The sequence below is a fragment of the Centropristis striata genome, chromosome 4 (assembly GCF_030273125.1).
Source record: "Centropristis striata isolate RG_2023a ecotype Rhode Island chromosome 4, C.striata_1.0, whole genome shotgun sequence".
NCBI lineage: Eukaryota > Metazoa > Chordata > Actinopteri > Perciformes > Serranidae > Centropristis > Centropristis striata.
The window spans coordinates 22,581,165-22,599,038 of record NC_081520.1 but is presented as its reverse complement, the minus strand read 5'-3'; the positions used below and the strand labels follow the sequence as shown (position 1 = coordinate 22,599,038).

Genomic DNA, 17,874 nt, shown 5'->3' with positions numbered 1-17,874 from the left:
TGGTGAGCTGAGCCAAATGATCCGGCTCACTAATGTTTAGACATGGTTTTCTCAATGAGTTTTCCTCAAACTCATAGACTGTATATAAATAATGGACGTAGTCACCATGACGTCACCCATTGGTTTGTGGACTGCTTGTTTAAAACATCTAGTTGCCATCTTTCTTTTCGTCTGTCGCCATCTTGTTTTGGAAACTGGGAGCAGACCATATTGGGACTGTGGAGGTGCGAGTGCTGGCCCTGAAAGGATCTAGCAAAAAACAAAATGTACATTACTTGTTACCTGAAAAAATGAACAGCCGACTCCTTGGAGTATCTAATAGTCCAACCAAAAGCTGAACAAGACATTTTTGTGTTCAAATAAACTGTCATTAAGTAAGAATACAGTGTGAAATGGTCTATGTCATGAGACTAAACCGGACAATGACAAATAAGTTCAAGGATGTTTAAAAGTCCATGTTGCCGTGGATACACATTGATTTTCTTCTCTCCTGATGCTGTCTCACCTTGTTAGCCACCTGTGAATCAAAGATAGCCATGCCCCAAATCATATTATTCTTTATCATCTATTTTCTTCTAAATTGGACCATTATTTACACAATTAACATCATATTGTCTTGAAGAACATTTTTTACTAGAGATTGAGACCATCGTGTTATCATGATAGATAGGACCCAAATGCTTCTGAAACCGCCGTCAGCTGTTGGAAGTTTTGGTAGAATGCAACTGAAGGCACCTCTGGTTTGCCTCACTGCACAGACCGGTTGATTAATGACCAGTGATTAAAAGTATGCCAGTTTTTCCCTTGCCACAATAAGTTTGGAGTGTTAACCCCCCCCCCCCCCCCCCTTCCTGACAAGACGTCATGACACGGTTGGTAAAAATGGATTTATCTCGTCTTCTAGTTTCATATGATACCAGCCGGAGCCTTATACGGCTTCTGAAAGACAAAAAGTCATCCAAGAAACATCGTCTACGTAGAGTTAAAGAGGAAAAAGCACAGCAGATGCTTGTTTAATAGGGGGTAGTTGTTCAATCTCTGAGTAATGACGGAAACCGTGTGGCCAACAGACTCGTTATATTGTTCTTTTTTGAGGCCTTTCGGTGAGAGGTTTTGGGCTGACCTTGCTTTGTAGAAAGCAGGTAATTGGCAGCAAAGCTTCCACGCACTAAAAGCTAAAGAGCTGCGAGTGCTTTCTTCTGATTATCTTCTAATGGTTTCAAATTAGCTGAGCATAATCGCACGCCTCTTCTTCACTCTCTGCCACATCACTCCTCCGAATGTCACATTGAGAGCCAGCGGGGGGTAAATGTATGAGGGAGCAAGATGAGCCCAAGGGGACAAAACACAAAACATGTAAAATGGTATGCACAGAAAACATGAATATAGATGATTCATTGCTATACAATGAAAGTCTTTGCTGGAAAAAAAAAATGGAAGTGTTACTTGCTTGTAAAAGACATACTTCTCTCTCACTCCGCTTGCTTGTCCATAAAGTCACATATATATTGTTGTTTTAACCAATAGTCTGAGGTAAGGGAATGAATTTTGCAGTCAAAGCTTTCGAGCTGTTTATTGTTTCCTGTTTGTGTTCTAAAGAGCAGAGTCGAGTTTGGCGCAGTAATCCTTTGAATTGTAATGAACAGTTTAACTTGAATATAAAGCAATCTGACAGAGTCCAGGTGGGCACGGCTGCGTCTTGTGTTACCTGCTGCCTTCCCTGCTTCTTTTCAAAGGCTAATTTCATGCTCAGTATGCCTGCATCTCAGATGGACCAAGCGAAAAGTGTTGGCATATTTTTGATACATACAGAGAATAGACCGCCTGTGATTATTAGAAATGGAGAACAGAGGGGGTGAAATGCAGAGTAGTGAGAGAGATAGAGTACTGGGAAAATGTGTTAGCATATCCTGAGAAGAGATGAGGAGCTCTGGTTTAGTGGCAGACCCAAGCACCACTGTGATGACTTGATTTTTTACTGAGTTTAAAATGCATTTTATCAGTCTGTTTTTCTGTTATTTTTCAAGCATCGGTCGAGTCTCTTCTTAGGCTGACAGTTGCACTCTCTGTATCCCCAATAAGAGAAGCTGCCTTTGTTATTCTTTTTGGCTGTAACTTTCAGGTCAAACCATGTTTTTTTTTTTTTTTTAGCATTTCCTTTTTGAGGGAGCTTCATCCTCTGTAATGGCTCTTTTGTTAAATTGAACAAGACGTTGTAAAAGTGCCAAGTGAAACATCCTGATATTGCTGTGCACATTTAGCAGAATCTTAACATCTTTGTCCTCTAACTTTGTCTTTTTTCCTAATTGCTCCATTTCCCAACAGCAACTGAAGTCCTTAATTTAGGCTTGGATTGCCTCCTATAAGCATATTGTTACCATATATGGTAAATAGAGACATTTAGGTTGTAAATGAGCATCTTTGTGCATGAGCATAGGTGGAACAGGTGGGATTTAACATTGTTCATGGCAGACAGTCATGTATATATGCATGTATGATTAATTCCAACTGTCTTGCTCATACTGGCAGCACAAATTAACAATGCATGTTTTCCAAACACAAGTATTCTTTTTGGACGATTTTGCAGAACGTTGGATAACAGTTAGTTAAAGTCCTTCAAACTATACAAACACATACATTGTTTATTCCTACCATCTTATATGACTTACATGAGCATTTCCTAAATGAGGGCCCTTACTGGTGGCAGGATATCAAAATGTAACTGTCACAGTTTTAAACCAAGTGGCATCCTCTGGAGCTGAAAATGAAGCTAATGCAGAAGTGTCAAAAGCTGCAGTTCTTCAAATGACCACTTGAGGCTGACTCAATCCCCATAGACTGTCACTGATAAAATGCCTAACTTTACAGTAAAAATAAATATGTTTATAGCCTGCTTCACCACACAGAGCTTAATTTTGGCTCTTCAGAATTTGATGGGTGACATTGTGTTTGGTTAGGTTAGGCCAACAAGTCTACTTGGTTAGGATTAGGAAAATATGATGGTTTGGAAATTAATATATTTGTTACACAACTTAAGTTTCATACATATGTTGACCTACATTTAAGTTCAGTTAATGCAAGTTAAATATGTGAAGTTAGCTTACATACATATGTTACATTAAATTAACTTTTTGGTTTCACATAGGAAATCAACGTCTCCTGGGACAAATTCTTGTGTTTGTATAACCCATCCATCCACCCAGATCTCCTTTATATGTGGACTTTGTCGTGCTACAGTGTATACTACTTCATCTGCCATCCGTCTTTGCTTCGGTCATAACTGTTTTGTTTTGTGTGTTTTTCATACCACATTGAATATTTGCTTTTTGCAAAGTTTAGAGATTGAGATCAATGTGCATGCAAAATGGCTAAGGCATAGTTAACCGAGTGTTGCAGTTCTCTGACTTTAAGGTTGAGTAAATAATGCATTTACTGTAAATAAATAAAAAATGTTAATTGTAAGTCTGTGATACTAATATTGAATGTGCTACACACTCATTTACCAACAATGCCTCTCGACCTTTGCTTTCTGATTTTTTTTTCACATGAGGCACACTTTGCTGTGTTGGTAGTCATTGGTAGTAAATCATAAGCTGTATCATCAAATATGGATGTACCTTTTAGGGACACTGGGCGTGATGTTCTGCATCTCTTTGATGAACAAGAGCAAAAGCGAATCCAGAGATTAAATTACACATAATTGAGGATTAATGTTTATTGGCATGAAACAATTCATTTCAATGTAATTATGGCAAGAGAGAAAGTAAAACACTTTGTACTTTGCTTTAAAAAATAAAAAAAGTCTGTGATTTGAGCCATTATCTGTTATGCACAGGTGATTTTAAAAGCCTCTCACTTTAAATTAATGAATCTCTACAGTAACCTGAAGGTTACAGGACAGATCCTCCAATTTAAAAGCCTAATGGTGCAGAGCCATTACGCCCAATAACACTAGAGGTTCTTCACTGCCAGTCTTTATTTAATGTGGTTGAATGGTTATTAACTGCTTAAAACACATGTGAAGTATTTTGCATCAGTCCTGTCATGCTGCCATTAATTTCAGCCCGCACAAACCTATTTATTTTGCTGGTTTCATGCTATAGAAATTAGTATTTGGACAAGAGCTGAGATAATAAGTGCATTTAAATATAACCAGTAATGAATGGAGAGCGAGTGATTAATTGTGCAAAGATTCCTTTTCTCCCCAAGGTGAATAACTTGTCACATGGGCTAAGGAAGTGCCTGTGGCCCTGTCTCTCTCTCCCTTCTCTACGCAGCTGCATAATGCACAAACCAACAAACACAAACACATTCCTCCCTAATTACTCTTGCGCTCTCTGCTCTTTCTCACTCTCTGTCTTTCGTTCTCTCTTTCTTTTTTTCTTTCTTTGAAGTAGGAAATTAGAGTTGAGAGCAAGGTCAGTGTATTTATAACGTTTTCATCAGAGATTTATTTTTTTTCAAGAATTGGGAAAACCAAACCAAGTAGGAGATCATTAGCCGGAGAGGACATGAGGATATTTTGGGTGTTGGCTAAAACCTGCTAAAGCTGGAGATGAGAAACGCTCCTGTAAACTATAGCTGGTGGTATATGGCTATAAATGGAAATTAGTTCTACTCTGGGGAGTGTATGAGAGTAAATAAATTCTCTAAGGTGTAGAGGTCTGAGAATACATATCAAAGTGAGTTCCCGCCTTTGCATTGTGCAGAACGTCATTTCTTTGTGGGATATTTAGTTAAGAGTAGTGTTTTTACATACTGTAATATCTCAACAGTAATAGTATGTAATTCGTATAGTCTGGATTTCATTTCAATGCTTTGTTCCAGACAACTCAAAAACTTGAAAAAGTACAATGAAATGTCACTCACACACAGTCACATTTCCTACATGTAAAGGATGTTTGCCTGTATTTAATTAAATGATACATCAGATGATATAGTAAATCTGCTCTGCATGCATTTCCAAGTAAAAAAAAAGTGCAGTAAAATTAAATATATAGCGGCATCTGTAACCTGATGCATACATTTTCTTCCACTGCACCGATGAGAGTTCAGTTGTGTATAAACTTGCCAAAATAACTGCAGTTTATCACAGTCAGACAATTTTTTGTTCCTCACATTTAACCACTTTTGTGTCTGGAATATTTCAGTTGGGAAATTTTATCTATTTTCATCCTCCAACTTTAACTTAATTGCAGCACAAATAAAAATAATAAATAAATAACATATAATAAATATAAATAAATAATTATAAATAAAATAAATATCATATGGAAGCATGGAATTTCCGGCAAAGTCATGATGGTAAATGTGGGATTATTTAGCCGACACCTGTCTATACCATCATTCATAAAAGCCTAGATATATGGAAAACATTAGTGGAGAGTACAGTTAGTGGATCTCCGTGGAATTCATCCATTCTATAGTTGTAGAGGCAAAGTGCCTTTCAAAGAGCTGCCCTTTCCAACATTGTTACTTTAAGGTTGACCTATGACTAAGATTGCAATTCAGTCCTTTCTTCTCTCTCCTTCCCCTTCAGCGCTGACAGCTGGACACCAGGCTATATGGCCCGAGAGCTGAAATGTCATTCACACATCTCTCCTTCATTATTGTCTTCCTTTATCTCCTTTCCTTTTCCACTTCTCTTCCGATCTTTCCTCTCCCCTTTCCTCCCATTTATAGAGGTGACAGGGTTATCACAGTATGAGCAGTTGTTTCTCACCCGATCCATTTTTATCTATGCTTGCAAGGATTAATTCTCCAGTCACACATCCTACTCAGCCAATCAACTTTCCCACCCCTCCCCGACCCGCAATGGTTGTTTTTGAGGTGGAAAAAAAGCCAATTGGATTCTTTGTCACCTCAATCAAGTGCTTCCGCCCTGGCGCCCCCCACCCCCGCCCCCCACTCCATCTCTCCATATCTGGAAAACACATCTTCATTTTGGGTCGGTCATTTGACTACAGCAATAACTCTGTATGACTTCATTTAAAATGCTGTTTGGCATCATTGTGAAAGTCTTGTCAGTTGGTATTAGAGAGATGGGTTACTTGGGGATGTTATATGTGTGTGTGTGTGTGTGTGTGTGTGGGTGTGTGTGGGTGAGAGAGAGAGAGAGAGAGGGAGATTTTAGTTGGGGGGGGGGGAGGCTGTTAGTGATGCTGTACAGAGACAAAGCTTCAATAACAACCTTGTTGGAGAAACAATCTGAAAGAGACAACACTGGAAGATTGTTTCTTAGAAAACATGGTCGATGCCGAGGAACAGGGCAGCTTTATTTCAATTCAACCCAGCAACTCCTATCAGATTTAGATAGAATATGAATTCCCACATGATGCCGCCCTCACAAATGTGTTTACAACTAGGAACGCTTAAATGCTTAAAGAATATATTTTTAATGTGTGTTTTTGTTAGGTTCAGCTAGGGATAGACAATAACTATATTGTTGAGTAAATCAATATAAGTCTTAAAGGGGACCTATTTTAAGAACATGCATTCTTAGATTTAAAAAAACAACAACACTTTTTCTTATTCTGCCCATGGCTGCTCCATCTTAAATCACCTTCTGTTGGAGACGCTCTATTGTTGTGCCTGTCTTTGTAAGCCCTCCTCTTGAAAAAGCCCAGTCTACTCTGATTGGTCAGCGTTTCCAGGTCTTCTTCATCTTCGCTCTCGTCTCATGTCACCATACCAACCAAGCAAACTGGATACATCGTTGGAGGCGGGTCCGCTTCATTGTTGTTGTTGTTTGCATCTGTTATAGAAACTTCTCTGCTGCTGCTGAAGAATGAAATAGAGACTTCTGCCAGCCGACAAGTTCTCTATTTTCGTTGCAAAGAAAAGGTCAATCAACACCTGAGCAGGCAAAGATGAAGAAAGACCACAAAAAGGGGAGACCTATACATTTATACCTGAGGAACTTGTGTTAGGAAGGGGGAGGTTGGGTATCTCAAGTGGCTGAGACAAGGAGATTGAAATTACTATTAGAGCATCTGTGCATCTTCTATGGCTCTTTCACATCTATTGAGCCCCCAGAGCAAATGCATTATAGACTTTCGATGGCTATGCCGGCTACTTCTGGTTTAGAAGTAGGAATGACGAGTATAGTGGCTCTTATATCACAAGTAAAAGCTTCTAACAACACACACATTTGAGGAGGACTGTGGTCCTAAACAGTGGAGAAACAAGAACATGGGCAGCCAAGATTACAGGCTTCTCCGATGTTAGCATTTGGCTAGAAATAGCAGTGGAATAGCAGCACTGTGGGGGCACTTTCTGCAGTGAAAAATCCCCAATAAAAGCTTCTAAACCGAACGCATTATTTGACCCTTTGGTCATGTCTAAAGCAGTTTCACATACAAACTGGAAGCGGGCAAGAAGCAACCCTGCTGGCATGGATAACAACCACAACAGGAGCACAACTATAGAGCATTCTTTATTGCAGGACCACTGAGTAACTTTAATGGTGCAGTTGGAGTTTAAGTGCCCTGTTTATGGACAAATTGACAACAGTTGTTGAGAGCTGGCAGAGTTTGTTACTCTCCACAGCGGCTTTTTGCAGCTGATTGTGCTGCTGTTGACACTTTTAAGCAGGTAACCCATAAGGTTTAATGGTTTACTTCCCAACCCTGCTTTTTATGCCTAAATGATTCGGATGGATGAATAAAGGTGAATCGGATTGCACAGAGAGTGGAATGTTATTTTAATAATGGCAATTAAGGTTTAATGCACCACTGTGCATTTGAGGTCAAAGCCACACACTCTGATGCAATTGATTTATTAATAATTTGACATTTCACACATAATTCCACCTCTTAAATTCACTATTCAACTGAATGACATACAATATACAGTCTACATGTGCACTGGGGCTGAAGAAGAACCTCAAGCTTACTTGAAGAAACACAAGAAACAGCCTCGGGCGGATGAAGGCAACAGAGCCCAAAACAATTGTTGAATAAAGCATGGCGTGCTGGAGAGTTGTTTGATTTCTTTTAATTTTTTAAGACAAACTGCTAAATTATCTATTACATCCCAATCAGGATTACAAACATGAAACACAAATACAGTATTTAAATTTGGTCATGAAACATGACCAAATTTAAAATGTTCTTAAATAATGTAGAGAATTACAAAAACATAACAAGGATGAAAAACTGAAAAATGCCCACATTCAAACAGAAAACAGAACCACCCTCTAATACCTAACCATTCTGGATTTTTTCATTTATTGGCTTTTTGTCAAAAGGATGCTCAAGGATTTGTGAATTCTTTATAAATTGACTCTGAATGACCAGCGGATACTGTGGATGTGCTCAATACACAGCAGGCGGTGAATGCAGGTCGAGCTAATGTACGCCAGAATATATTTTACAGACTCAGGCATCACATGTTCCTAGCAAGAGGAATTATGAAAATCCCCTTCTTGCACCTTTATCATCTGGATGATGCAGGTTATTAAAGCAGTTGTTGATATTGGTTACAGTCAAGATGCATATAGACCGGGTTCACCTAGATATTTAAGTTACAAAGGTCACATCTCGTATCAAAGCATAACGTTTGCATTAACTGATTAGACTCAGTCATTTGATTTATGCTAAACAATCAGGGCTTATTCTAGTCTGGAAGCCAGACAAATCTGCTATGTAAATGTTTATTTGCCCTGTCAGAAGAGTCTGGTCACCAGGCTCCGAGTGGGTCAATCACAACTGCCTGACAAGTCTTCGGTGTGTCCAGCTGTACAGGGGTTCCTATGAAATTTTCTATGCGATTCGTATGATATCCTATGAAATGTGACATGTGATGAGTGCTGTTTGTGACAATCACTCTAAAACATGTTGTTAATGGTAAAAAAAAAAAACCGATTCAGTAACAAAACCACTTCCTTAAGGATTAAGTAATAATTATAATAATAATCTTGACTCAGCGACCTGATTTCCTCGGGCGGGTTGTTACAGAGCCTTGGGGCCCTGATTGTGAACGCTCTGTCCCCTTAGTTTTCAGCCGGGCCACTGGAACAGCCAGGAGACCTCTGCCCGAGGACCGCAAAGTACGGATTGGTGTGTACAGTGTTAAGAGGTCAGAGATGTCTTCCCTCAAAAACGTCAATAGGGCGTTTGTACAGGGGGCAAAATACTATTTTCAGACATAGTAGTAATGATTGACGGCAATGCACAATTTAAATGGCTGATGACACACTCAAGGCGGGAGCAGACTTTCACCCAGGAGAACAGGGTTTGTGTAATACAAAAGTGAATTACTTTTTATGACTTACGTTTTCCGTGGCTCACGGTTTGTGAGTCACCCTCGTAACTACTTCAATTCCAGCATTTACGTACATTTATTTATGGGTTAAACTGTCTTTTATTACAGTTTACCAGGAAGTTGTTTGCCTTAAACCTAGCTCAGTGGTTTTCTAACATAAATTCACAGGAAATGCAGCCTTTTCTACAACCGCAAACATGTGTAATGCCGTGTGTGCAGTAATGGGTCATTTTGACAAGCACTCATATGTTTCGATGTAGGTGATATTGAAAAAACAGTCTATTCTGTCATTAAGGTTGGATATCTTGTTGATCCTAAAGTTGGGCAACTTTAGAAATGTTCATGAAGACACACTAGAAACACACACACACACACACACACACACACTCTCTCTCTCTCTCTCTCTCTCTCTCTCTCTCTCTCTCTCACACACACACACACACACACACACACACACATGCATACCTGGTATTAGAATAGTAGCTCCACTTATCAAAAGTTCAGAGGAAAAACTCTTCTTGATTTGCTCACATTATTCATGCTCAGACATTCATCATATTCCAAAGTCATTGATCATTATTTGTATTTCTGGCCTTGTATCTGTATATACGATACCTTATCTCAACCACTTCACCCACAGTTTATGGAAACAGTAATGTATGCCCTCTACATCCTTCATGATTGATTGCATCTTTGCTGCTGACTCGCTTTAAAACAGACTGTACCTTCTTAATTCAGCCGAGATGTTTTTTTGTTTTCCTTATTTTTTGCCAGAGTTGAGGCTTTTCCCTCCTCCCGCCTCCCTCTAGGTTTCTATTTACGTGTGTGGGAGTCAGAGCAGTAGGAGTAGACGGAGATCACGAGGCAGGATGATCATTAAATGCTGCGTCGAGATGAAATAACTCCATGTTACTTTGAACATTAGTGTCAGGAACGCACACATGAAAAAGGATTCTTCATTTCACCTCTGAATTCTGATTCATATATGAAAGTATACTTTTCTGAAGGTGTGTGTCTGAAGTCAGAATCAGAGCCAAGCGTCTGGTGGGTCCCCATATGACAAGAGAAGCAATCTGTTTTCATGAGCTCAGGTCCCGGGGCAGGAGATTAAATTGCTTATTTGGATCCTGGGTTGAAAAAGTTTACTGTAAGTACCTCTGAGGGCTATAGCAATAGGAAAAAAGGTTCTCCAAAGCTTTTCTAAAGCTCTTCCTTTCACTGAGAGAATCAAGGTCAGCTTGTGTTTATTTAATCTCTGAAACTAACAGTGAAGAGATGCTAATGGGTGTTATGGGAGCACCGCAGCTGGCATAGTGGTCTAGTAGGGTTTTTTTTTTTAATGGCAAGTTGAAATGTTTTTGACACAAAAATGAATAAAACAATAATGATTTACATGAGTTATGTTAACTTCTAGAAGATGGGACCTCTCAGTAAGCTCTTGATCTATGGGGGGAAAGAAACGCATTTTAAGCTCTTTAAATAGAAATCGCATCATTCTTGACGTCATTTCTCTTGTGTCTCCAGTTCCAGCCAACATCTACAAGGTGTCAGAAGACATCACAGTGAACGAGGGCAGTAACGTCACACTCAGCTGTTTGGCCAGTGGCAGGCCGGACCCTGCCATCACCTGGCGGCTGCTCAACCCCTCAGGTAAGAATCCTCCAATCAGTGCTCGTTATCATTTGTGTCAGTCAAACGCCTGTCTGGCCAATGGTGTGCCAGAATTTTTCTTCTTGTAAATGCCAGACTGTTTTTTTCTAAGTGACCCACGAAGCTAAATCTCTCTTCTCATTAGCTTTAGTGATGCTTTATGTAAGGGCTATGGAGCCAAATGAATGCATTATCCAGATATAAACATGCTCTGAACTAATACAAACAGGATTATTTGCAGTAATATTTGTTACTACTTCAGGTTCTTGAAAGAAAAGTCTTGATTTTAACATGTTTTCGAGGTTAGGAATATTAATAATAACTTTATTTATATAGCACCTTTTAAAAACAGCAGTTTACAAAGTGCTTCGACAGAGAGCAGTTAATCACGCAGAGAATGATGCCATAAGGCTAAAAACAATTCTTACATTAAAAGAAAAAAGCAATAAGAGACAGAGCAGGAACAATCACAAGAAATTCTCAGATACACAGAAAATAAAAGGTATAGAGTAAAGAAGTAAAAGGGAGTGGTAAGAAAGACAGCATTACATAAAAGCAGGTCTATAAAAGTGGGTTTTAACAAGTGATTTAAATGATGTTACTACATATGCCTAAATGTGAATGTACATGGTCACCCATAAAGTTGAAAAAATGTTTTCAGACACAAAATTTAATTTAATTGTGGTTTAAGTTAATTGTGGTTTCATTGATTAATAACTCTGACTTATAGACGTATAGTAAATTCAATATTTAGACATTCAGTGAGGTTCACTTTCAATACCTTTTCATTAATCTTTAAATGGAAACTTCGGTTAAAGATTGACAGATTTTTACCTCTGCCACAGAGGTTTTATTTTCAGTTCAGTTTGTTTGTCTGCAGGATTATGAAAAACCTACTGGTGTTATTTTCATAAAACTTGGTGGAAAGGGATAGCTTGGGTCAAGGGTGAACACATTACATTTTTGAAGATATTGTCCTTGGCAAACATGCATGCTCTGAGTGAGTGCCCTTCTATTTACATCTGTGCTTGTTATGTTTACCTCTTGATCTGATATTGAAGTGTGAGCCTGTGAGCGACTTGACAGCAGATGACAAGCTGAATAAGGGGCTCTCTCAAAAATGCATGCGAGTTAATCTTTAGTTTAACACATTTATGCCTAGTCCTATACACACAACCTCCAGCTCTTATGGAGACATCATGGTATATAGGGATGTTTCCTGAAACCAGGTATAAGATAGAGTTATTAAAAACTGGAGGGTTGATAAGCTTTGAGATCTTTTATCTGTACTTTTTACATTTTTAACGTTTTGGTGTAGCACCATCTCCTCTGCTTTCTGTGTTGGGGCTGAACTCCTCCAACCCCAGCGGAATCAAAATGTCTGTTTTCTTTAAGTAATCAAAAATACACTGTTTATCATAGAAATAAACTGGAAAAACAGGCATTAATATCAAAATGTGAATAATCCATTCAGTCCTTGAATGGATTATAGGTTACGAAAGTTGCCAACCGTTTTTTTAAAGACGGTTTTCTTTAACTCTAATAACCTTGGACAGAACTGCAGGCTGTTTACACAGAGCTGAGAGGAGAGGACAGGAGGGATAGTAAAATTGCAAATAGTTCAAAATGTATACCATGTGGAGACCCAATTTTTGTTCCGATATTCATGACACTTGTGGGCACACCATATTCCAACTCCTCAAGAATCCAGAAAATAATATTTGTAGGTACATTGTAACTGTATTGTTATATTGTATTTTATGAGCACTTTATTGCTTATATATAGTATAAGAACTATAAATAGCATTACAAAAGAAAGAAGCAGAAGCTGGACATATCCAGAAAAATCCAAGTGCAGATAAAAATACCAATTTTACAGTTACAGACACTTTGAATCAGTTAAGGTATGTTTATCTAACAATGTGTAGAGTCTCTTAATGTATGATTGCCATGTTTATGTTTGTACATGCTATCAAAGTGTGTACAGGTGGAGTGTCTCTCCATATATGTGCATTCAGATAGCGGCAATACTGTTGCTTTGGGATTTAATCCAATTTCAGAGAAAAGATGAATGTCTCCCGCTGCTGATAAGCTTGTAGTGTGATGGATGGAGATGCTCCAGTTGACAACATCTCAGTTTGATAACTATTCTATTTGTATGTCTTTATCAATTACTGCATCAGTTTGTCAGTGATGCAGACGTGTTGCATCAAACACATCTGTCTCCTGCACCTGGAAGCTGAGCAAGGTGGATGGGTGCATTTGCTTCCTTTGCCTGTTTGCATTAAAGGAGAGTGATCTGTTCACTTAATCCTGTGAGGCATCTGAATGGCTGGCTTTACAGTACTGTGGCAAAAACTGAAAGCTCCTCTTCATTTTTCTTCCTGCTAGACTGAAGTTGAACCCCCGAGGCTCACAATAGGTAGAGCTCCTTTGCAGGTTAAACAGCTTTTGTTCCAAGATGAATATGTGGAATATATAGGGGAGGAAACTGCAACATCCTATAGTTGATTGTTTAAGTGATAATCAGAATAGCTTTATGAACTACACCTCTTCACATTCTGTGCAATTTTTCCGTACGGTAGCTTTTTTTTCCTCCCCATTATTCCCTTTTCTCTATGTTTTGTAGAGGATGTAGTGGGCAGACCACCTTCGAAGTCTTTGTTGTTTACTGAAACAGTGTGAATGTTGAAACAGTGTGACAGAAGGAAAATCCTGTCTGCATCCTGGCAGGATTGGATCCTGTAAGTCTACACAGGCGCATATGGCTCCAGAGATGGGGGGTCCCACACCATTTGCAAACACTGGCACTGTTGTTGTTTTTGTTTTTTGATTTTGTTTTTTGCCGGTGTCTTTCACCTCAGAATACCAGAAGTCTAACCCAGTTTCGAGAGCATGTGGGGGACTGCTGAGAGAGATAATAATGTCTGGCAACCTGTGGTCTAACTGCCTCACGCCTTTGCCTGCCTGGGCGGTAAAGCTGCTCCGCTCAGCTAGCGGGGCTCGAAAATATTTGCTGGGATGTTCATGAGTCACAAAATGCCAGTCCAAGTCAAGACTCAAGTCTTTTATTGAGAGCCAGAGCCAAGTCTCAGTTCTTCAGAGCATCAAGTCTCCACAGAAGTTCAAGCTATTTCACTGCAGATAGTTGTTTTTTTTATAGAAGGAGGCTTTCACAAGGAGTGAAAACCAGTAAATTTAGATTTTTTTGTGTCACTTTGTCGATGTGCGTCTCTTCATAGTCATTTTGTGTCTCTTTGTCGATGTTTTGACTCTTCGTAGTCATTATGTATCTCTTTGTAGATGTTTTATGTCTCTTTTTAAGTGTTTTGTCTTTGTAGTCATTTTGTGTCTATCTAGATGATTTGTGTTTTTTTGTAGTCATTTTGTGTCTTTTTGTAGTCATTTTGTGTCCCTTCGTAGTCATTTTGCGTCTCTTTGTAAATGTTTTGTGTCTCTATGTAGTCATTTTGTGTCTCTATGTAGATGTTTTGTGTCTTTTTGTAGTCATTTTGTGTCTCTTTGTAGATGTTTTGTGTCTCTTTGTAGTTGTTTTGTGTCTCTTCGTAGATGTTTTGTGTCTCTTTGTAGATGTACAATACAATAACTTTGATCTACTGGTCACCAGAGACGTCCACCTAAGTAGGAGAACAAGAAAGAATAACTGAAATACATTTAGCATCCTTTGACTAATAATGTGTGCTAACTTGCTCCAGAAACTGGCCCAAATTAGCAACAGTCTATATTTACCACTTGGGGAAAAAAAGACACTTTTATTTGTGTCAAGAACAGGATGAAGCACTGTTTAAACAAAGTTAACAAGCATCCAGTCATCCAGAACATCCAGGCATACAGCACAGCAGTATCATAAGGTCAAGGCTAGCGCTAATGGCCAATTACACTCATCAGAGACTGTTGGTTTGTTCAGTGTCACATTGGTTCTGTAGCTGGCAGATGCCAACTCTAGGTAAGGTTGTAAAACACAGTAATTCATCTAGAATATTTGCAATGCCTTGTAAATTCTTGAAGGACATTTATTATTTGTCACCAGTACTTTGTGGCTAGCTTACTACTTGAGTATGACTTACAGAGTTGAGTGCCAAAATCTGTCTAAAGCCAATCCTTGCATAACCACATGCATATTCATGTTCAGATTGATGACTTTGTGCACATGTTGCTGTGCAAAAATGTGTGAAAATGCAACAGTGCTTGCACCCTCCAGCAACTACATTATTCATATGAATGCAGTGCAAGAACACCAACACTTAACACAAAAAATATTTGTGAGGGCCACACGACAACAGGCCACCGGATTAATGTCATCACAAATGACTGGTTACAGAAACATAATACAATGTTCAGTCAGTGTGTGCATGGGGTGCAAAATGGACAGTGCAAGTGGAAGACAGAGCGAGAGAAATGTCCTGGAGGAAAGTCTAGCAAAATGAAATAATTATGGAAGTGCTATTCACTAACTCTTAAAGCAAAAGACACTTTTTGTGTGTTTCTGAAGCATTTTTGTGTGTAGTAATAAAACCAAACCATATGATACTTGCATAAACTTGTATATTGGAGAAAAAAAACTTAGAGTATCGAAGTCTGAGATTGGTCTGGACTGAATTATCTCCCTGTAGCCCTGAAGAAAGCCATCCAGCGATGTTTTTTAGCTGGAAATCCTCTTCAAAAGAAAGTTGTTTAATGACAAATGATTAAAGGAAAAATTATTTGCATGGCCTTTACAGAAGAACAACTGGTCCTTTTTTGTCTGTAGTATAAAAACATGTTGACACTGTTTAACATTGAGAAAAACCCCAGTGGAAAAGCGTACTCTTCCACAAGCAGTGACAGCTATCAGCAAACAGTTCCTGCTGTGTATACTGTAGCTTGCAAACATGATTGAAAACCTCCAACCATCCTCTCATTACGGCACTCTTGTTACTGTTATTATGCTCTTGTTCAAAAAGGCACTTTTTTTAAGTGCCCATCTCCTGTCTGCCTTGTCTCCATTAACTGTAAAGTGGAGCATGCCTAATAATTTTTGCTTGGACAAAATTGAGTGAATATGGCTTAACCCTGAACCCTTTTTGCTCTTTTTACATTTTACTCACTGTGGCCTTGTATTTCACTGCAATATGTCCTGTAGCATTGTGTAATCAGCCCAATCATGGCAAGTGGGAACAACTCAAAAATGTATTTTGTGAAGAATAACACAGTTATAATGACATAAATCATTAAAAATGAAAACAACTCAAGTTTAATTTCTGACAATTTAAAAAAAAAAAGATTTGGAATAAAATGGACACTTTGCCCAATTGCCGACAAGAGTCATGAATATTGGGGGGGGGGTCCATACTCTTGAACCGTTGAACATCGAACATGATGAAGGTATTCTTGTTTTTATGTGGCCGGCAGGAGCAGCTTCAGTGATGAATGTAATGGATCTAACAGAGCAAGTACAAGAAATGACAAGACCCCTGAAATATATGCTTATGCATATATATATATATATATATATATATATATATATATATGCATAAGTCCAGCTGCTACCAAGTATAATAAACTCAACAGGTAGTGTCATGGTTTGATATTTCCAAATACTGCAAAACTCAGAAAACAATTTATGCCAAAGCTAAAAGTAAATGAATAACAAGTAGGCTAAGAAAGTTTGCTCTAACTGCCAAAACTGTAAACTAACCAAGCTGACAAAACTCACAATAACAACCCAGAAAGTCATCAAACTGCTCTTGAATATGAAAAAGTTTGAAAAAACTCTTTTCTCAGAGGCTCAGAAATAAAAACCTCAAGCCATCCCATACGATTCATATAACCTGAATGACAAATGATGCCTCCAATGCTGCAAAGTTAAATGTTTTCAGCCAACAGTGTAAATTGTTATTCCATCCCATGATTTGTTTATGAGATAGTTAATAGCGGGGTTTTCTCCGGGTGTCCACATTGATTACAGCTGTCATCTGTTTCTACGGGTCCATCCAAGCTGAAACCGCTTTTTCTCAGCTTTGCACAGTCTTATTTCTCTGGTATTGTTGCCTCGGTTCCTCAGGAAGCTAATTAGATTATAACTGACGTGTGAGGATTCTTAATGACAAAAGAGCACGCTGGATGGATTGAAAGATAAACAGAAAGAGTATTTTTCGATGCTGGGGATCTATGTGTATATACACATAATTAGACTCCAACAAAAATACAGTTTGTGTCATTCAGACAAGAGGTCAGGCAGGTTACTGCTTGCACATCACTGAGTTACATTTGTAATTAAGATTGCGGGACTGAATTGAATGAATTTTCCCATAATACATTGCCGGAGCGGGTCTGACACAGAGAGATTTGGACCCGTTGTGTTGAGACTGCAGAGAGCCATCAGATGAAATGCAGAATACTGTGGCTTGGTAAATATTACAACCCTTTGAGCATGATAAAAGATGACAATGAGGCAGGAGATACTTCATTATGAGTAAGGACGTGGACTTCTGCAGGCAGAGCAAACAAGGTGCTTATTAAAGTGCTACATGCACCAGTTCACCCAGAGGGTTTTATTTGTTGTTTGGCTTACAAATCGCAAAAGCAGATAACAAGCACAGTGTTACAATTACCAAAATCACAAATAGTCGGAATGAAACAGTGTTAAATTAACCCTTTCTTTCATACACTCAGTCAATATAATTTGGGCAGCTATGACCAGGAGTAGCAGCATTTTTTTGAAGACTGTAACATAATATACAATAACTTGAAGATTTTTAGTTGGTTGATGATAACTATTTGGTAATATATATATCATATATATATATATATATCATATATATGGACGACAGTTTATGGTCTGACACTTGGAGCGAACCATAGAGCTGCAATTTTTCTTACATGGTGTATGAAAAGATTTATATAGGAGAGAAGGTATCTCTGAAGAGCTGCGCCTTCAGGAGTTTTTTGAAGGTAGAG

General features: G+C 38.6%; 1 protein-coding gene across 3 annotated transcripts in view; it reads left to right on the top strand.

Moving 5' to 3' along the window:
• Positions 1-17,874, top strand: part of lsamp (limbic system associated membrane protein) — a 702,186-nt gene that overhangs the window by 643,854 nt on the left and 40,458 nt on the right. For all 3 annotated transcript variants that reach the window (XM_059331470.1, XM_059331469.1, XM_059331467.1), the window contains one exon: positions 10,789-10,914. In XM_059331470.1, coding sequence (XP_059187453.1) covers positions 10,789-10,914 — 126 coding nt within the window. The remainder of the gene's footprint in view (positions 1-10,788; positions 10,915-17,874) is intronic.